Source organism: Vulpes vulpes, chromosome 16 (assembly GCF_048418805.1).
Source record: "Vulpes vulpes isolate BD-2025 chromosome 16, VulVul3, whole genome shotgun sequence".
In the NCBI taxonomy this organism is placed as follows: domain Eukaryota; kingdom Metazoa; phylum Chordata; class Mammalia; order Carnivora; family Canidae; genus Vulpes; species Vulpes vulpes.
Window position 1 is genome coordinate 23,721,200 of NC_132795.1, and position 21,603 is coordinate 23,742,802.

The 21,603-nt window shown below is 41.0% G+C and overlaps 1 protein-coding gene across 4 annotated transcripts in view; it reads right to left on the reverse strand.

The window, feature by feature from the left end:
* PLCL1 (phospholipase C like 1 (inactive)) overlaps positions 1-12,976 on the reverse strand; it is a 331,902-nt gene extending 318,926 nt beyond the window's left edge. Inside the window, exon 1 of one of the 4 annotated variants that reach the window (XM_072741275.1) lies at positions 12,348-12,976. In XM_072741275.1, coding sequence (XP_072597376.1) covers positions 12,348-12,590 — 243 coding nt within the window. In that variant the 5' untranslated portion in view covers positions 12,591-12,976. Of the gene's footprint in view, positions 1-7,264; positions 8,730-11,448; positions 12,280-12,347 lie in introns of those variants that run through there. The other 3 variants (XM_072741276.1, XM_072741279.1, XM_072741280.1) reach the window with 3 other exon arrangements.
* Positions 12,977-21,603: the final 8,627 nt, after the last annotated feature.

Consider the following 21,603-nt stretch of genomic DNA (forward strand, 5'->3'; position numbering starts at 1 on the left):
GCCCTGACGATACCTCGATATTAACCAAGTGAGGCACATTTCAGAATTCAGACCTCTAGAACTATACGATAATAAATTGGTGTTGTTTGAAGCCGCTAAGCTTGTGGTAATTTCTTGCAGCAGCTATATATTTAGGGTTTCTAAAATGTACATTTGGATGAGTAAGAACCCCAAACTCTCAATCTAGGACGTGTGCCAAAACAATCACCTTTGATTTATTACTGTTTTTTAGATCCCTCTGAATTCCAACTTAAATGAAATGATGTATGTGCACCTAGCTCAATAAATGGTGGTTGCTTTTATTGCAGAACAATGCAAGGTTGAACCGCCTTAACTTTGTTTTCTGCCTGGCCCCATTCCAACCAGATCAATATGTTCTTAAATCACTGTTTTTTTTGTTTTGTTTTGGTTTGGTTTTTTTTGGAAATTTGCAGGTTTGTTGAATAAAAGAAAATAGGGACAAAAAAAAAATCTGTCCTCCCACCCACCTTAATAGCTTGAGACCTAAAACAAGTTTCCACACCTCTCAGAGCCTCAGCTTCCTCATCTCTAAGGTTAAAATTATGATAGCTGTGTCTTATCAGGCTATCAGAAGAATTAAAGGTAAGAATTAAAGGTTATGTAAGATCTTGACAATATTAGTACCTGTTATCGTTCTATACCATGAAATCTTTAAAGAATCCTCCATTCCGTATACATGGTATCACAAACTGTTCTCTATGATGGTGCCCTGGATATATGGGGGAGTTGGTGGACAGCCATGCTTAGTAAATGAAGGGGTAAATTTAGAGAATGATCTGTAAGGTCTCCAACTCTATAATGATGTCATTGATAATTAAGCAATCTCAAATTCTTAAGACTTTAAATGTGAGTTTTCTTTTTCCCACAACTGGTTTCTCCCAACTATACCATCTTGGGTCTTCTTTTCCTCTGGATACTCTGATTATTACCAATAGCTCACTCAGACTCCATATTGTTTGTCTCTCTCAATTATTAGAAGGGTTCTTTCAAGTTCTTAAAAACTCAGTCCTATTCATTTTAAAACGTCAATTTCATGTTCAATTCAAAGTCTCCTCCTTACCCTATTACCCACAAGGCAAGCTAGAATGGTGGTTATAGTGACTGGACCTGGGGGTTGGTCTACTCTACCCACTTCTCCATTTCTCTTCCTCTCTGCACTTCCCTCCTAGAGCTCAGCTGGAAGAGGGATAGGAGAGGTCCAGGTCTTCCCAAAAGTAGTCCCAGAAGGATGTTGCAGGCCTCACTGGGTTGGTTTTCTCTGCTCCTCAGGTTAATACTAAACTGACCTGTGGCTTTCTCTGTGAGGCAGGCATCCAAATACAGACTCTCTAGAGTTGCTGGTTCTCCACAGTCTCCTTCTTTCCTGCATATTCATTATCCTGGCATTAGAGGTCTGGCTTGGATACTGACCTCTCCTCTTACCCCTCACCCAGCCCCTGTCCTAGCATTTTGTTAAAAGTCCCTCTACCCCAAATGGCTTCTTTGGGTGGGGCACCAGCAAGAGGCCTGGCCATCTTCTATAGTGTCCCCTTTCTTCACACCCAGAACAGCATTAGGGGCTCTGATAGTCCCTTCCAAAGAGGGACTCAGTACCTTCTAGAGAGGAGATAAGCACCAGTCCCAACTTATTTGTAGACTTGGTAGAGAGGGAGATGTTGGATGCTACCACCATTACACATTCTCTCCAGTCCTTTCTCAGCCTCAGCAAAGGTCATGAGCTCTTACCCCTAACAATGAGGAAGGTGAAAGGAAGAGGCTCTTCAGGAACCATAACTCAGCTCTAAGATTACTTCCTCCCTCTCAGTCGTCCCCCCATTTAGCCTGGGGCAAGGGCAGTAGTGAAAGCCACTTCTCTATAAGAACAGGGCTAATGGCTGAACACAACAGTTTGTGGTCCCCTGAAGCTGTAAAACATCAGACCTTTTGTCTTAAGCTATAATAGTTAATTCCAGCACTCCCCGCTACTTCTATCTGGTTACACTAACTTCTATATTAGGCCTTTTCATCAGAAGCCATTTCTCTGTAGTGGTGAAACTGTCATGCTGAGGGTGCAACAATGAAGAATTTCCTCGGACTTTCCTGGGGCTCAGGCTAGAAAATCAGCAAAGCAGACAAAACTTATCCTTAATGCCAAGTATTTTGATCAAAAACCTAGACCAATCCTTCCTAGATCCTTCCCAGGAATCTCAGCTCAAAGTGCTTTGTGCCCACCAATTACGGTTAGGTGTGTTGAGGTATGAGGTGTTAATTAGTTAAAAGGCTCTCCAGAAAGCATCAAAATCCAAAAAAACCTGAATTCCCAAATGTGCAACTTCTGGCAGAGTGATCCAGGTAAAGAGACATTTTTTAAGCCATTTATCCTGTCCATTTATAAATATGGTCCATCTGACTCTATTCCCCTTTAACACACCCTGATCCTTAGTTTTCTCTTTTCTGGCAAACTCCAGAAATCTCAACGTCTGGTCAAGCTTAACTGTTAACACTTCTGAGTATGACTTCTCATAGCCCTTGCAGCTACTTTTGTGACACACATCTCTGGATAACTTCAGACGTAGGACAGACAGCTATAGGATCAAAATGTCATCTGCTATTGAGGCTTCGGACTTTCACTGTATCTAACACAAGTGTGTACACACATATACACATCATGTGCACTCCACTGCATTTATCACACAACTAGCTTGATACTATACTTACTGAACATGAGAAAGTATAGGAAAAATATTTCTTTTAAGTTTCAGGTGTTTGGGGAAAGCCTTATTTTTTTCTTTCAAAAAAAATCCACTTTAAGAGAGCATGACAAATTATCTTACAGTGCAAATGCTGCAACTGAAAAAGAAAGAGAAAGAAAAAGACAAAGGCCAATGTCTTCAATAAAAGACACCAGGGCACCTGGGTGGCTCAGTCTGTTAAGCAGCAGCCAAATCTTGATTTCAGCTCAGGTCATGATCTTAGGGTCTTGGGATTGAGCCCTACATTGGGCTCCACATTCAGTGTGGAGTCTGCTTGTCCTTCTCCCTCTGCTCCTTCCTCCCACCTTGTGCTCTCTCTCTCTTTTTCTCAAATAAATAAAACCTTTAAAAATAATAATAATTTAACTGTGTATAAATAATAAACGCTAACATATGAGTGTTTCAACAAAAGAGCTGACTATGCTTTTAATATCTAGCCAGTTTCCAAGTGATGGGGACAAACCTCTGGGTACCATCTGGTCATTGTACTAGATCTCTAAACAGCAAAATAGACTCATTACCTTTAACACAATAAAGCAGCCATAAGCACAGTAATTTCTTGACATAATCATGTATTTGAATTTCCCACATATTGACTTTGGAATTTCTAAACCCTCCCCCAAATTACATGATTACACAGACTTTCAGTTTAATGGAATTCCACAAATATTTGCCAAGCTTCTCCTATGTGTGAGGAACTATACTTACTTCAAATGTAATTGGAAGGAAATCTCAATCATACAACATCATAAACACTACCACTTAACAAAATTGCAACTTCTTTGAGTTAGAAACTCAAATATTCCTTATTGATTTATTGATGCTAGAAGACAAAACTATCAAACTATAAAATAAACTGCAATGATATCAAGTTGCAGTGATTAAGTAACAATCCATCCTTAGCCTGTGTAATTTATACCAAAGTTGGATCATAAACTCTGTCTCGTGATAAAGATGCTAATTCTGGTCAAAGAGTAAAATGCTAATAGGAATTCCACTCCTCTCAAGGTAAGGTGGAGCACAATACTAATGTAAAGTCATGTAAAGGTATTTCACATGAAAGGTTACGGAAGTTTAAAAATGTACTAAAAAAAATGATTCAAATAATCCTTAAGAGCCTCCCAAAACTATCTTCAGAATCACTTCTTTAGATTTGTCAGCTAAGCTTAGTTTTCAAGGTAAGCATAAAATGTCTCCCATTCCATCCCCAGGGGCTGAGGATTAAATCAGTATTATTTAAGAGGAAGTATAACATAAAGATTAAAGCAACCTTTAGAGCTAGACTATTTGAGTCTATTTCTTAGCTTGGCCATTTGCTAACTATGTGACCTTGGGCATGTCACTTATCTCTCCATCTATAAAAATGGAGATAATAATAAAAAACACCCCTCTCATCGTTATTGTGAGGTTTGACTAAATTTAACACACATTTAGTGCTTAGAATGTCAGACTATAATAGAAGTTATAAAAGTTTTTGCTAATATTATAAAGAAAATATCTCTATAGGAAAATCTCTTCAAGATGTTTTATCTATTAGATTAAATGTAAAAACAAATATATTTAATTATTAATAAAATTTCTAAATACGTAATAGTTAATTATAGCATAGAGTCAATCATTCCAAAATATTTCAAGGGCAGCCCAAGTGGCTCAGCCGTTTAGCGCCACCTTCAGCCCAGGGCCTGATCCTGGAGACCCGGGATAGAGTCCCACGTCGGGCTCCCTGCATGGAGCCTGGTTCTCCCTCTCTCTCTCTGCCTGTGTCTCTGCCTCTCTCTCTGTGCTTCTCATGAATAAATAAATAAAATCTTTGGAAAAAAAATATTTCAAAACAGCTCACCAAATGCTGAAGAGGTCTTTGCATCTTACCCGTCAACCCCTAGGGGGAGCACAAACTCCTATGCCCTCCTCCCTTACCTCCTCCTCCAAAAATTAGTCCTGATAATTAAGAAAACTGCAAGTCCAAGGACTATGTCGGACTATGTTTTATGGAAGTGAAGCTTTCAAAGGAGAGAAAGGTCAGAGTGCACATACCGTGGTGTCCTGTCTCTGCCCTTAATCCAACAACGAGGATTGACGCGAAGGGGATCAGAACAGTGCAGTTTGCACACGTTCTTCCAACACTGATGCCCTATTTCTGAGCGCAACCCTAACCCAGCCTGACTCAAGTGAGGCTTCAGAGGGAACACATTCTCCCACTGCTGACTCTGGCCCTAAGAGTTGTGCTCCTGAGCAGCCCAACCTCATCATTGACTGTCAGATCTGGGATGTGGGGTGTGGATTTTCAGCACACAGGCTATCTGAAATCACTTGTATCTTAGGGGCAAGCCCCGACAAGGTGATCCGGTTCAATGTCTTAGAGTTCTGCCTTGAAATCTTGGTATTGTCTCTTTTGCCTTCTTTGTGCATTTATCTCCCTCAACACCTCACAGAGAAGGTGTTCTGTATACAATCTCACAATCATTTCTAACCATCGCATTGTACCACACAATAATACAAGTTCGCCAACTTATGCATATTGCCCATGCTTAGTTTAATACAGACAGCATCCTTTAAAGGGCTCTTGAACAGGTCTGTATGAAAGAAATTAACAAAGCAGATATCATCTTTCAAGGATGTTTTAATACTTCGAATACAAAGTTGTATTGTTAAGGAAAAACACAACATCCTTGCCTGTAATCGCTATACACTCTTGTAAATTTACAAATACAAATTAAGAGATCTTTGGAAGCTAAGCATACTTTCTAAAATACTTTGATTTTTAGGTTGTTTTGTTTTGCTTTAGAGGGACTGTACTGTCTTCAAATTTAAACTGCCTTTCTTCTTCCTGTAGTGTTAATGATAATATAATGATTCCTTTCTATTCACCATGTATAATCTCACTTTTCTCAAAGTAATGCTAGATTAATTATTAATGAAGTGAGTTAAAATGGTATGGTTGAAAATAAACTAGATTATATCTCTCTTAAACCCACCCACATAAGATGTTACAAATAAAATGACAAATCAAATTTGATTTTAAATCCAAGAAACTATTCCAATATTTTGCCATACTATGATTTTGTTGTCATCAAGTGTTAGCTGAAATACACAGTACGGTTGGTGACAACTAAAAATAAGACAAAAATTATTGTTATAGAAGTTGACTATTTAGTGCTAATTTTCATTATAACTTTAGCATACTCAATAATCACAATAAATTTTGTCTATTATACTCTATTATAGGAACTAGAATACAGAGATAAATAAGATTCAATAAAACTACAAATAAACCATTTTGACATTACTAAAAACACTTATCAAAATATAAGATTTTATAGAACTTATGGGTTTCACTATAATAAGGTGTACTGATTTCCTATTTTCAATTTAGATAGAAAGTTCAATCAAATTTTTCTCATTTCCCATCTAATTACCAATGGTTCATTTACTGGTGCTGAGACCCCATCGACAAACACAAAGTTTCTCCTGCCTCTTACTGCTGTTTAGTCATCTTATTTATTTATTTTTAAAGATTTTATTTATTTATTCATTCATTCATGATAGACACGGGGGGGGGGGGCAGAGACACAGGCAGAGGGAGAAGCAGACTCCATGCCGATCCCGACACGGGACTCGATCCCGGGACTCCAGGATCATGCCCTGGGCCAAAGGTAGGCACTAAACCACTGAGCCACTCAGGGATCCCCTGTTTAGTCATTTTAAGTTGGCATGTTTTAATGTACAATCATATATATATATATATATATATATATATATATGTATACATACATAGTATACTTGAAACTGATATATATATATCAGTTTGGACATTGCTCCTGAAAATGAATTATATTTAATGTTCACAGTTATTCAAGCTGAACAAAAGTGATGGAGGAGCAGAGCAGACTGAGCTACTCCCTGTTCCACTGCCTGACCACTTGCTCCAGCACCACCTAGAAGCAATAATGGATTATTTGTTCATTCGCACTAAAGGTAAGGTTGGGTTTTCTGAATGTTTTTTCATAACACCCTGCTGTGCCTGAAGTGTTATCTGGCAATTGTGTTCAATTGACATTTTACAGTACAAAATTTAATTACTAATTTCTTTACTATAAAATGAAAAAGGCTGAGAAAAAAACTATTTAGTCTAAATTGCAATGTATACGTCACCTCTCAATGCCTATGTCATTAGCTTACATTTTTTGAAACTTAAAACATTTTCCAAGAAAGAAAACAAATAGTGTAAATTCTGATAGCAATAGCAAACACTAACTGGCAGGTGCTTCTAAAATCTTTCATCAAAATAGGACAAAGCTCTTTATCTAAAATTTATTCCTAATGCTCTTAAGAGGTATTATAAGAAATCAGATCAGAAAGGCACCACAATGAAAGGCAACCACTTCTAAAGTGAAATGTGTCCATGTTTCTATGGCAATTTCAGAGAAAGTAAACACTGTGACTGAAGTTGCTGGGATAATAAACCAGATCAAACTAAGAAGTTCAACGCTATTTATATAGCTGAATCATACCTTAGGAACACCCCCAACTGAAGGCACCAGGGCATATTCATTGTAAAGGCTGGCCAGCTCCACTGTGCAATCAGGATGTTTTTCCAAAATTTATCCATAATTTGGTTATTTGAGAACTTTTAACACACATTTCCATAACTTGGCTACTTGGAACTTTTAACACATATTTCTACAGGCAAAAAAAAAAAGTCTATCAATGCTGATTAATTCCCAAGCCAATTTACAGAAGCCTATTTAACTTATAGTGTGTCTAAAATTTTTATTTTTCAATCATACTTACTTACCCTTCACAACTGTCATACAAAATACTTTCAGAGCTCCAACTCCCCATTTCCTCACTCTCCTAGAATACTACAGATTCCTATGCCCCAGGTATTTTTTTCCCTTTCTCTATCAGTCTAAAAGAGAATACACTCCCTCACAAACCTGACTGTATATAGGGGCATGGGAGAAGTGGTCTGGCGTAAAACAACAGATGTGGCCTCCATTTATTGATGACAAATAGGACATCTGCCAAATTGCTCTGCCTTTTAAAATACAGTGCTGGCCTCACAAAATGACCAAAGACAGAAAGGTTTGCCATCCATTCCTGGAGCCATCTTTTTCGAGGTGTTCTGGGTTGGGAAGTATGGTAGCAAAGAAAGGTTAATTTCTCTCCCAAGCCATAGGGCCCAAGAATCAGACTCTTCCGTCACTCTCTTAAATGTTCATACTGTATTCATAGATTGTGAATTGAAAGTATTCACGGATTGTGGACTTCCTGCCTCTGAGAGCGTAAGAGCACAAGTTCTGGCGTTAAGCAACGTCGGTATGAATCCTATAGAGGGTTTATTGTGAGGATTAAGTGACATAATGTATAAAAACTCCTAGTTTAGCACCTGACTCATAGTAAATGGTACTTGATAAATATGAATACAATTCATCTTGCCCGCTGAAGAGAATCATAATGTTGACATGTGTCAACAGGTACTCAAGACATATCTTCGAAGTTTTGGCTCAGAAACACACTCCACCAGCCCCATAACAAACATGACAAAATGTTGTTTTGAGAATTGCCCACGACATAAAATGACACAAAAAAACACCCCAAAACAATTACTTTAGCTGCTTTAGTGCAGGTATTGGCACCTCGTTCCCAGCTCCCATCTTTATCCCACACACCTATGTCCATGAGACCCAAATGATGATTTCTTCTAGAGAATTCATACTTACGTAGAATTGAAAGCAAAAAAAGTAGAACCCTTCAATATGTTGCATATAATGGAGGAAAAATCAACTGCTATTCTGAAAACATGTTTGTATCCCAGTTCCCATTATCTAGTATATGGAATGAGCTACACTGCTTCCAATTTCCAAAGCATCACAGAGTTAAAAAGCCATAAACTACAATCTAAAGTGTTAAATATTTTAAACCTATAAGGTTGACGTCAAATATTAGGTAGAAAAAAGGTCTAATCTCTTAAACAGAAATATATTCATATGCAGAGTAGTACATAATTGTTAGATGTTACCAGTCTTGCATGTAACTAACTTGTCATTTTAAACCACAAGTCATCAAGAAGCAATTAAGATGCAGTCTATTGCAATATTGTGGTATACAACAATGCACTTACCAAAAACATGCAGCATTTGTCAGTGTCAACGCTATCAAAAATAACCACGTGGAAAAACACAGGGAAAAAAATTGATGGATTAAAAAAAACCTAGTTTTTTTTTTTAAGATTTATTTATTTATTTATGATAGACATACAGAGAGAGAGAGAGAGAGAGAGAGGCAGAGACACAGGAGGGAGAAGCAGGCTCCATGCCGAGAGCCCGACGTGGGAATCGATCCCGGGACTCCAGGATGGCACCCTGGGCCAAAGGCAGGTGCCAAACCGCTGAGCCACCCAGGGATCCCCAGAAAATCTAGTTTAAGTCTCCTATTAAATTTTTTAAAACCTAGGACCTGGCATATAAGGGAAGAAACGCAACTATAGTAGAAAGAAGACCTTACAAAGATGTGTAAAGATAAACATTGTTATTGTTTTCATTAGCTCAGAATAAAATTGTTTTCTCAACTAAAATCATGCTTTCACAAATTAGAGAGGGCAAACTTACTGAAAACATCCTTTTTATTAATATATAAGACATTTCTTTTATTAATATACAAGATAGTCTGTTTCCTGGCATGATAGAGGAATGGACTATTCTGATTTGTCTAATATTCAAGTTAATAGAGAATTAGCAGTAAAATAATTAGAATAGAAGTAATACCTTAAATTGAGCTGAAAATAATATTTGATGATTTCACAATCTTTCAGTGGCTCACAGTTATGATCATGAATATGAATTATCACTATACTAAGGCTATTTGGAACAGCATTTAATAGTTTGATTAACATAAAATGTACTAAAGCCTTTCTTTTCTGTGTATGTTTTAATGCAAATAAAAAGAATCTTCGGCCAAACTCGGAAGAAGGCATTTTTCTTTCAATATAGAACAGGTGCTACATATTTCCTATATGATCTACACCTTTTTAGAGACTCTCCTTTTTATTTTGCTAGAGTAGACTAACCATGGGGCAGCAGATTGAAGATGTCCTCAGAAAGGTCCTTGATGTCAGAGGTGGTGTGGAACAGAACCCCATCTCCTGCTTCTTTCCTCACTGGAAGGGAATGAAGGCCTCTAAAAACAGACCCTAAGGACCCATGCCCATCAATGACCTTCCAGGTTATTCCTAAAGATTAGCTGACATATCACAATGATTTGAACAACCCACTAGGAATCAAAAAACATTTGGAACAAATTTGAAAATATGAGGCCTGTAAACTTAAGTTAAAATTTTATTGTATAAATCAAGAAGATCGATAGCTCACCATAGATATATATACAGATATATATGCTTTCATATGCATGGAATATTTCTGGAGAGATACTTAAGAAAGTGTTAACAGCTATGGGGGTGGTCTATGTAAGTGGGAGTGTGGAGTAGCTGGGAGTCTTCCTTTCATGCTCCCTTGCAACATTTTTTTTTATCATATGCTTATATTACTTTTTCAATAAAATCTAATTTAAAATAATAACAATTTGGTAATTTTCTAGTATCTTTCATTATAAAGGCCATTTATTACATGTTTATTTTACTATCAGATGGGGAGAGATCAAGCTGATAATCTGTTGCCTCCTTCTTTTTTGCCACAAAAATAAACTTTAAAACAAAAGAGGCACAATTACTCAGCAAGGGCCTTTTTGAGAATATAAACCAGCACATAATGCAATTTAAAAATTGCAAATTTAGGACAGCCCCGTGGCTCAGCAGTTTAGCGCTGCCCTGGAGACCTGGGATCAAATCCTGCAACGGGCTCCCTGCATGGAGCCTGCTTCACCCTCACCCTCTGTCTGTGTCTCTGCCTGTGTGTGTGTGTGTGTGTGTGTGTGTGTGGGTGTGTGTCATGAATGAAAAAATAAATAAAATCTTTTAAAAATAATAAATAAATAAAAATTGCAAATTTAGTTGCAAGAATTTGTATATTCCTTACACTCTGTTACTTTTATTTTTTACAACACTATAGAGCCCACTGCTTTTTATTTTTTATTTTTTTCCCCCACTGCTTTTTATGATGGTATATTTTAAATTATCTTGCTGTGTTTGTTTTCACGCACACAGGACCTCAAAATAATATGCTTTCTGACCTGTGGGTTAAAAGAAGAAAAAGTGATCGTTTCCTTTTTATCCAAATTCACACCCAGAATAGCACACTCCTTTTCACATAATCTAAAGGCACAAAATAACAAAAACTACTACAAGTCATTTGCAACTACCACCCACTCTTCTTTTTATATAGAAATCTTCCTGTTGGTTTTAAACTTCCATGTGTCAGTGTTGGGGAAAAGCTTAGACAATACTTGGAGCTGGGTGGATGTACTGTGGGCACAGTCTTCCCACACTGCCAAGGGGAGTTTGAGCTTGAGAAAGAGACATGCATTATGAGGCTTGTTACACAGCTTCACCTTGAACAAGGGTCTTGAATGTACAGGCACACCAAGTAAATTGAAAGTAGTAAGTAGCTTCAAGTCCATCTTTCAGCATCATCTTTGGCTGTCTAGATACACACACACACACATACACACACACCCATATATATAGTTTCATACTGACTACCAAAATCAACTTTAATCTCATATGCACAGGATTACTCACATTCGTTTATGTTAAGAGGCCCTTTTCCAACGCCTGTGGGCGAGTTCTGACTTCCAGGATACCTTACCACATGTCATGCACCCAAAAGATGAAATCTCTAACAGGAAGCAAGCCCCAAGTGGAAGGAAGGCAGAAAGAGATAAGGGAAAGAAAAGGCTTACAAGTTTCTTGCCAAGTAGAGGAGGAGAAATCTTGTCTGGTGGTTGAGGGGTGGGGAAGCCTTCTCCCCGCATGCAGTGGCAACCACAAAGACCTGGGATGCTGCTTGGGGCACGGACTGCCTCCCGCCGACGCCTTCTGCACTGCAGAAACTATCCTCCACCGTCACTCTTCACTTGGCCGGAGGGTCCCCTGAAAACTGTCTACCGGGAAAGTTCACACTTGTCCGGGTTTCGGGACCTTTTGCGTCTAGAGGGTTATTCTGGCTTGGGGAGGGGGCTGTTCGGGCGCGTCGGTCCGTGGGTGAACCGTGCATTTCCTAGACTGCGCGGGGGGAGGGGGCCCGGAGGTGGGGGGGCAGCTACCCTTCCTCTGGGGAGCGGGGCACAATCATCCCGTGGTCAGCATTTACGCTGAATCCTTCCTTCCTCCTTCCGCCAACGGTTTAGTGAAGCTTTCAGAGAAAATGAGGGAAAGCATCCATCAAAACGCAGAGACGCAGAGCGGAACTTTTCCTCTGCTGTCAGGGGCGGGGGAGAAAAAGTGACTTCTCTTCTCCCGGCCCAGAGCTGGGTCTGGGAACCTCCGGGCGGGGAAGGAAGGAAGGTCTGGCGAGGGGGGGCGGGGGGACGCTGCGGAGCCGGCGATGCCCCCGGCGATGCCCCCGGCACCGCGCACCCCGCGCGGATCCCCGCGCCACGGGCCCCGCAGCCCCGCCCGGGCGGCTCGGCCTCACTCACCTTGATGATGCTGCTGCGCCGGGGGGTCGCGCGCGCCGCCTCCAGGAGGCCCGCCTCGCTGTCAGCCGCGGCCCCCGCAGCGCCGGGCAGCGCGACCCCGCTGCGGCGGTCCCTCCAGCGGCCCCCGGCGGCCGCAGCCACGCCCTCCCCGCAGGCGGCGTCCGGACCCCCTCGGGGGTCGTCTTCGCCCGCGGCCGCGTCGGGCGGCGCGGGACCCTCCCTGCCCGCCGCGCCCTGGGCCATGGCCGGCGAGCCGCGGAGTCCGGCCCCGGCGCCCCGCGCTCCCCGGCGCCCCGCGCTCCCCGCCCGGAGGCGGCCCTGCCGGACTCTGCTCAGCGCCCCGCGGCGGCGGCGGCGGCGGCGGCGGCGGCAACTTTGCGCAGAGGCGGCATCGCTCGGGTCCGGGAGGCCGGCGGTCCGCGGGGGCGCGGCGGCGGGAACCGGGAAGGAGACGCGGGCGCCAGCGGGCAGCGGCGGAAAGGAGAGGGAGGGGCCGGCACGCGGGGCGAGCGCCCGCTCCGCGCCAGACAAAGGGCACCGGCGCCCGATCCCGCGGCTCGGAGGCCGGCCCCACCGCGCCCGCGCCCCGCGCCCCGCGCCCGCGCCCCCGCCACCTGCCCGCGGACGGCCCCAGGAAGTGCGGCGGCCTCCGCTCCGCTGCGCGGTGACAGAGGGGGAAGACTTGTTTTGACAGCCCGTGGGGATTGGCAGGCGTCTGAGCCTCTTAGGAGCCCGGCGCCGCCGAGGAGGGGTCGGCCCGACCAATCCCCACCGCCAAGGGGTGTGCCCGGGCGCGGAGCGGGGAAGGATGTGCTCCGCCAGCGGGAGCCGGCCCGGCGCGGCTCGGGGACCCAGCGAAGGGGCGAGCGCGGGCGCTCCGTGCACACTCGGGGAAGTCCGGGTGTCCGGGAGGAGCCCGGGGGGCACCCAAACCCGGGGGCGGGAAGCCGTGGGCCAGGCAAAGCAATTTGGAGGAACGGGGTGTCGAGCCCCAGTCGTCAACGTGTTTGAGGCCACAGGGCGCAGCTTCGCACCATCGGGGGTTTGCAGGCTCTCGCGCCTACCCTTTGAGGTCAAGTCCTTGTAGAGATAAACCAGGGCTTCCTGGGGCCATGGAGTTGAATCATTTCGAGTCAGGTTTCATAAAATGACCATCTTCGGTTCACTCTGCAATGTGAATGAACGGAACAAGGAAAGGGAATCAGATAAAAGAGGCGAGGGTAACAGACAACTAAACCAACTTAAATCCCTCTGGAGAGTGACTCCTAGCAGAGCAAACATATGATGGAAGTTGGTTAACTACAGGATGAGGCGGAGAAGTTAGTTTCTATCCTAAAACATCCCTACGTGATAATGGTTCAACCCCCTTTCTCTAGATAATCCTATGTAAACGTATTTTGCTCCATTCCAGCAAGTTACTAAACCAAGAAAAGGGAAATCTTTGGATAATGCAGTATCACAGCATACTCAGGTAGATATATTAAAAAAAAAAAAGGATGGCTCTGGGGTTCTCTAGTAGGACAGAGGATGATAACTGAGTTTAAAGGCTTTTTAATATCCGAATCTATATTAAACCTTACTTATAACATTAAATTATATTTTAATTAGTAATAATTTGATAATTTGAGTTGATACCTGTTCCTTTGGGCCAAGAACATCAGAAATCTTCAGCCTTAAAAAAAAAAAAAAAGAAATCTTCAGCCTTTTAAACTCAGAATTTGTTTGAATTTCAGAGACACAAAAAGATTTAGGGATCATCTAGGGCATCTAGGGCATCATTTACAAATGAAATAAAGGCCTGGGAAGCTTTGGTTTCTTGTCTACTACTTAGTGCAGGAGCTCAAATTAGAACCCACCACTAACTCCTCCTGTAATCTCAGCTACTTTATCTCTCTCCTCTGAGGTGGCAAGCATGGAAGAAAGGATAAGGCCCTTGGGGGGGTTTCAGCTTTGATGTTACCTGTAGGTAAAATTCAGAAAGCTCAAGTTTACCTTTTGTTATTGAATGCAGCCCTGTAATGAATGTACTATAGATTAGCAATGTCTGGTTTTAGAACCAACACCACCCTCTAGTGAGATTCTAAGAACTGCATCTGTAATAGTAAATGCTCTCTTCTCTCATGGGTAAAAGACAGGAAGGGAAACTCAAAGTTACCTTTTCAAGTGATCTGCCTTTATTACTAGCAGAAGAAAGTAAAAGGGACCCCCAGACTTAAAACAACCATACATGTCCTTCATTTCCATTAGTTCAGGGAATCCTTACCTCTTGTACAGGAAATATCTTTACTTGCTATCCTCACAAAAATAACCTATTGTAGGCTATCATTTTTTCTTTAATATTCAACTATTTCTATATTTTACTTTTGTCTTTATATGTTTACTTTCAGAGCTTAATTTTTCTTTGTTACCCTCATAAAAATCCCATTCTTGGGTTGTCCTCCAAGAAATGTAAATGGCAGTTATCTTACTCATTATTGTGTTCTAGAATATTGTTAATATCATCTACAAAGACGTCCCATTTTACAGGTTTGTATATACAATTCTGATAATTTTTTAAAGTATTAAAATTAGTGTCACCTTACTAACATTTAAGGTAAGTGATATTCAAAAAAGAAGAAGCAAAAGAAGAGGAAGAAGCTGCCAAAAAAAATATAGCATATAAGTGCACAAAATTTTTTGTTTCAACTAGATGCTATCCAGTTGAACTTTTATCTCTTCTGTCCCTTGGCAGGCTTTTCTCTCCCCCTCATATGAAGACAAACACACACACACACACACACACACAGTCTTAGCTTCTCTCTCTCTCTCTCTCTCTCTCTCTCTCTCACACACACACACACACACACACACACACACACCTCGTACTAAATCCTTTGTTGTGAGCATCTGTTCATAAAAGCTATTATATAATTCATTCTGCTTTGAGAAAATAGTTGGGCCCTAATCTAACAAGTCTTTCATACTATTGTCTTCTAGGATAAGCTCAGTAGGCTTTTCCTGATATTCATATTTGCAGTTAAAAAGAAAAAAGAGCCACCCATTGAATCTGCTCCTAACTGGGGACAGATTCTACTCTGGCCCCACACCCAGGACATAAAGGTTTAACCAGATTTGGTTAAGTTAGCAGCCATAGGCACATTCCTACCCCTCCATTAATAATCCCCCCTTTCTAAATTAATATCACCCCAATTCTTGCCTCTCAACCTCTCACCAAATAAGGCAGCAATACTTGACTGACAAATTGGAAGCTGCAGTAGGAAGAAGGGGAAGGGACGTGAATAAGAGTAATGAATTACTAGTTCAAATGTCACTACCACAAATCTCAAGTTGCTCCTTCAACCATACCATGTTACTCATGTTATTGTTTTGCTTTCTCATAGGATTTTATCCCCATGAATAAACTATCCTCCCCATGGAATTGTTTAACTTATATATTCTATCATACTGACCTCCTATCTCTGCTTCACTAAAATGGAGAATGTAATCTCCATGTGCAAAAGACCTGTTCATTGCTTTATCTCCAGCTTCCAGAGCCATGCCTGGCACAAAGTAGGTGCTCGATAAATACTTAGGAACAGAGTATTCACCTTTGCAATCCCCTGACTAAATTTTTTTTAAACTGATTTTTTTTTTTTATGATAGTCACACAGAGAGAGATGAGAGAGAGGCAGAGACACAGGAGGAGGGAGAAGCAGGCTACATGCACTGGGAGCCCGACGTGGGACTCGATCCCGGGTCTCCAGGATTGCGCCCTGGGCCAAAGGCAGGCGCTAAACTGCTGCGCCACCCAGGGATCCCCTAAAACTGATTTTTTTAAGTGACTCTGTCACTGCCTACACTATAGGACTTCTCATCTTCTGGGATTCTAGAATTCTTTCCTAGGGCAGAAATCAGAGCAGACCCAAAGCAAGCAACTGCAAAAGTAGAAGGACGCCTATATATTGGAGTAACTTGAAATTGAGAATTACACTGAAAGACAACTGATGGGAACCTAACCAGGTCCAGCAAACCTGAAAATACCTAGCCCAGAATCAATGGCCAGATATGTCAATGTAGTTCTTCCAGCCCATGGAAGTCACCCCAGAACTCTGGGCCTAAGAAGAATCTGTGAAAATATTAAGACTTTCCATTCACTACCAGAAAATCAGAGTTGGGGTAGAGAACTGATAACTGCTTTCTATATACCAGATAATCCTCTATAAAGTATTCTGTTCTCCACTTTACAGATAAGGAAACTAAGGACCAAAAGGGTCAATTAGCTTGCTTAGAGTTAGAGTCAAAAGGAAGTGATGGAACCAGGACTGAATATCCCAGTCAGTGACTTCAAAGTTTGTGCTCTTCCTGCCACATGAGGCTCTCCTATGGTGGAAGTCCAGTGAAGTCCTGGAGACTTCACCCATTCTGAAGAGCCACTCCTGCAGATCTAGGACCACATTCTGCATACAACCTCTCCTTTTAACATCAGCATTACCTCTATGTCATCTTGATGGAGTGTAGAGCTGATGGATTTATCCCTGTGTTCACATATGTGTAAGAAAGAATATTTTGATGTTAAAAGCCTGTTCTCCTGATAAGTTCAAAGATGCATTGAACATGACTATGGCAGTTTTCAACTGAGTCATATATATCCTTACATTCAGTCATAACACTCTCAATACACATTGTAATCATTTCAATTGCTAGTTCAGGAAAACAATTTGTAGGATAATTTGTGGTATAAATATTAGAGTAGAATAAATATGTAAGAATTCAGGGGGGTCCCTGGGTGGCTTAGTGGTTTAGCGCCTGCCTTTGGCCCAGGGTGTGATCCTGGAGTCCCAAGATCGAGTCCCACATCGGGCTCCCTGCATGGAGCCTGCTTCTCCCTCTGCCTGTGTTTCTGCCTCTCTCTCTCTCTCTCTCTCTCTCTCTCTCTCTGTGTGTGTGTGTGTGTGTGTGTGTGTGTGTGTCTTTCATGAATGAATAAATAAAACCTTTAAAAAAATGACTTCACTAAAAGGTAAGCAAAATTAAATATGCCCTCTTAAAATTCAAGTTTTTTTTTCTTCAAAGGTATTCTTTTGTCCCTTATGTTAGCAATTAAGTAGGAAGTTTCAGTAAAACACAACGTAAACTAATTTTATTTAAAAGTACAAGTAATCCATACCATGATAGTGGTGCTATAAAATGAGAAGTTACAAATTGTTTAGAACAGATCTAGAACCCCAGGTGAAAAAATCTTCAAAGTACTGAAAGACAATACATTTAAGAAATCTTTAATTACAGCCAATGTTCTTCAATGTCCGAAGACTGCTGCTTCTTTCCCATGTTGTAAATCCTCTACTACCTGCAGGAGAGCAGGATACCTGGGTGTCCATTAACACTACCCCTTTGGGACTCTAAGGCTAAGATACAGGATTGGGAGTCCCAGGCCAATCATTCAAGAACAGTCTGTATGTGCAAGGCAAATGTCTCTTTTAAATAGGCAGGTTTTTTCTAAGATTTTGTTTTTATTCATTTAAGAGAGAGCAAGAGATATCACAGAGGGAGAAGAAGCAGCAGACTCCCTGCTAAGCAGAGAGCCTCATGTGGGGCCTGATCCCAGGACCTGAGATCATGACCTGGGCTAAAGGCAGACACCCAACCAACTGAGCCACCCAGGTACCCCTAAAATAAACAGTGTTAAAAAAATAATAATAATAAAATAAAACAGGCAGTCAGTGTTGATTTATTTTCTATGTATTAAGGGACTTTGACATAGATTGGGAAGATGGAGTTCATGGCATCATTATGGTCCACACTAATGCAGAACCACAGAGGCATTTATGATACCTACCACTGGAATGGCACCAGTGAGACCCACATGAAAACTTGTTTCTCTTCTTTCTCTATTTTATTTGGCAACTTGGATCTCTTCCAGGTATGAAGTTATAGTAGCAACCTCATCAAATGAAACATATTCCCAATGCCTGACATTTACAATGCAGAAGTAAATATAATCTAATTCATCTGCATGTGGTAGGAATTTTCCTCCATTTTATACCAAGACATAGGCTTATTAATGCTTTTTTAACCTCTTAGGACCCATGGAAGAAAATGAGTCATATTTCTTTCCCTACTGCATTCCCTTTGCTTGTGATGTATCTGCCTTATATCTAGTTTGTTAACCTTACTGATAGGCTTGTGTTGCATTCTACCTCAAATCTTTTGGGAGGAAGAAGCAGAGTGTAATATTTAAATAAACACAATATTGTAATGCATAATCTAAATTAAAGTACAACATGAGAATAAAGTATGGTCTCTTCTGCAAGGTGTTTTTAGTTCCAAGTTTTCAGGGACATAGCTCCTTCATTAAGCACAATGCAAGTTTGTCTGCTTTACAAAATGAAAAGCCATAAAAATGAATCCTTTAAAAAAAATCCATTTGAGGCCAAATGTCTTGTGAAAACTGGATCGCTAGCATTTCCTTGGTCATTAACCCCTGTGAGAATCCCCCCCATTCCCATCCTCACTGACTCATATAGGTCACCATGGATATGACTGCTTCTTCCCTTACCCATAGTAGAGGAGCAACAGCTGCTGAACTGTACTTGGGATGTTTGCCATTCTCTGCTCTATATAAAATGTACTGGTGAAACTGTTCAGATGATGTCACAATTGTTTTTGAAAGATTAAGAGAGGAGAAAGGCATGTTTCAGGAATCACCTAAAATATTAAGCAGCAGCAAAGAACTGAAATATAACTGAAACTGTGAAGTAGGATAATAAGCAACAAGTATTATACAATACTACATTTAGTATAATGAGAGGTTACAGAGCTTTCTTTAAATTTTTTTCCTAACCAAAATGAAATTTTAGTAACTAAACTGATAACTGCATATAGAGTTTATTTGGAAGATTCCTTATGAGCTATACTTAAGCTCTAGGAAAAAAAACTAAACATCATTATTTTTGGACTATCTAAAGGAAAGGCTATTTTTTCTGATTTTTGATAGATGTTATATTTCTCATAAACATACAGCTATAATTTTAAACATCAGAAAAATAAAATATGTGAATATAATAGAATCTTATCTTTTCCATATAATTTTTCCTATCTTCAAAATATGGATTAAACAGGTTTTTGTTGGGATGCCTGGGTGGCTCAGCGGTTGGGCGTCTGCCTTTGGCTCAGGGGGTGATCCTGGAGACCTAGGATTGAGTCCCACATCAGGATCCTTGCATGGAGCCTGCTTCTCCCTCTGTGTCCCTCCCTTCTCTCTCTCTCTCTCTCTCTCTCTCATAAATAAATAAATAAATAAATAAATAAATAAATAAATAAATCTTTAAAAATAAAGAGGTTTTTGTTGTTCACTGAAAATGTAAAGAATGATGTATGATCTGTAATTGAAACTAAAATCAAAAGGAGTACTTCTTATCTGTACACTCAGTAGATGAGAAAAAATAGCATTAGAAAAAGTATTTTCTCTTACTTCTCATCTTAAAATTTCTTTCTTTTCTTTTCTTTCTTTCTTGCATAATTTCTACACCAAAGGTAGAGCTTGAACTTACAACCCTGAAATCAAGAGTGGCATGCTCTTCCAACCGAGCCAACCAAGCACTCTTCTTACTTCTCATCTTTTTTTTAAAGATTTATTTGAGAGAGAGAGAGAGCATGGGGGGGGGGGGGGGCAGGCAGAGAGAGAGGGAGAAGCAGACTCCTTGCTGAGCAAGGAGCCCCATTTGGGATGTGATCCCAGGACCCTAGGATCATGACCTGAGCTGAAGGCAGACACTTAACTGAGCCACCCAGGTAACTCCCTCCCTTTTAAAGATTTATCCATTTTAGAAAGAGAGAGGGCGAGCATGTGGGCAAGTCAGGGAAGGGGCAGAGGGAAAGGGAGAATCCTCCAGCAGATTCCCCACTGAGAGCAGAGCCCAACTCAGAGCTCAATCCCAGGATGCTGAGCCATGACCTCAGCCAAAATGAAGAGCCACTCAACTGACTGAGCCACCCAGGCATTCCTCTTATTTATTAATTCTCCTTACTCACCAGCCATTAATGATATCCATTAGGTATGACTCACATGGAAATATTTCATTAACACTCTTTGTTTTAAAGACAACCTTCATACTCACAGGGATGCTTACTAATCCTCCCTGCAGCAGGGTTTATGCCTCCTCAATCAGTTGACAGCAGGGTCAGTCATGTGATTTGCTTTAGCCAATGAAAGATGAACAGAAGCTTCAAGAGCCAGTGTATGCTTAGCCATGATCTCATTTTCCTCTGCCACGATTAATTGGTCATCAGGTAGAAGCTAGATCCTAAGTGAAAATGGCACAGGCAGAGCTCAAGTCAATCTACAATGGATGTGTAACATGAGCAAAAAAGCTACCTCTTTGGTAAACCCCTCAAATTGGGGATCATCTGTTACTATAGTATAACCGAGCCTCTCCTAACAGATACAGATACATAAGTTTACTGAAAGCTCTATGCTTTCTACAAGCATGTTGTTGGTCCATATGGCCAGATACTACTTGATTTATATAGCAAATAAACATTCCTGGCATCTACTAAACTAGTAAAAGCTAAAAATGTTTTTGGCTATTCAAAAACTATGTATAGTTATTTCTATTTCTGTGATATATGTTTCTCATTTATTTCTTTCCTATAAGCTTATGTAAGGCTCTGATTCTGCCTTTCTTGCTAGGTTTAGAAATGACACCATAAATGTGATCAATGCATGCTTCTTTTGGTATAATTTTTTCTTTTACTTGTCTTGAACACTCCTTTCCTCCTCCACCCACATTAACCCTCCCACTTCTTTCAAGGTAACTCAAATTAACAACCTAAGTTGCCAGGTTAAAGCAGTTCTTCAGCTTCGGTGTACAATCATGTGTGTGTTCATGCACGTGTGTAGAGAAAGTGTGTGTGTCTTTGTTTGATTTACTAAAAAATGAGGTAGGGAGACATATTTTACACCTGCTGTTTTTGTCAAGTCTGTATCTGAACTCCTCCTGCCCAATCCTGCTTCTCCCTTTTCCCTCCACTAGTGTTACTTCCAATAAATCTTTCACCTCTAATTCCACATGCTTCTCAGAGAACCCAACCAGTACATTATAGATGTTATCCTTGTTATGTCATCAGCCTTAATATTTTTTCCAAACTATTGTTTATGGACATTATGGTATCTATTGTACTTTCCAAGGGGCGCCTAGGTAGCTCAGTTGGTTGGGCGTCTGCCTTTGGCTCAGGTTGCGATCCCAGAATCCTGGGATGGAGCCCGTATCAGCCTGCT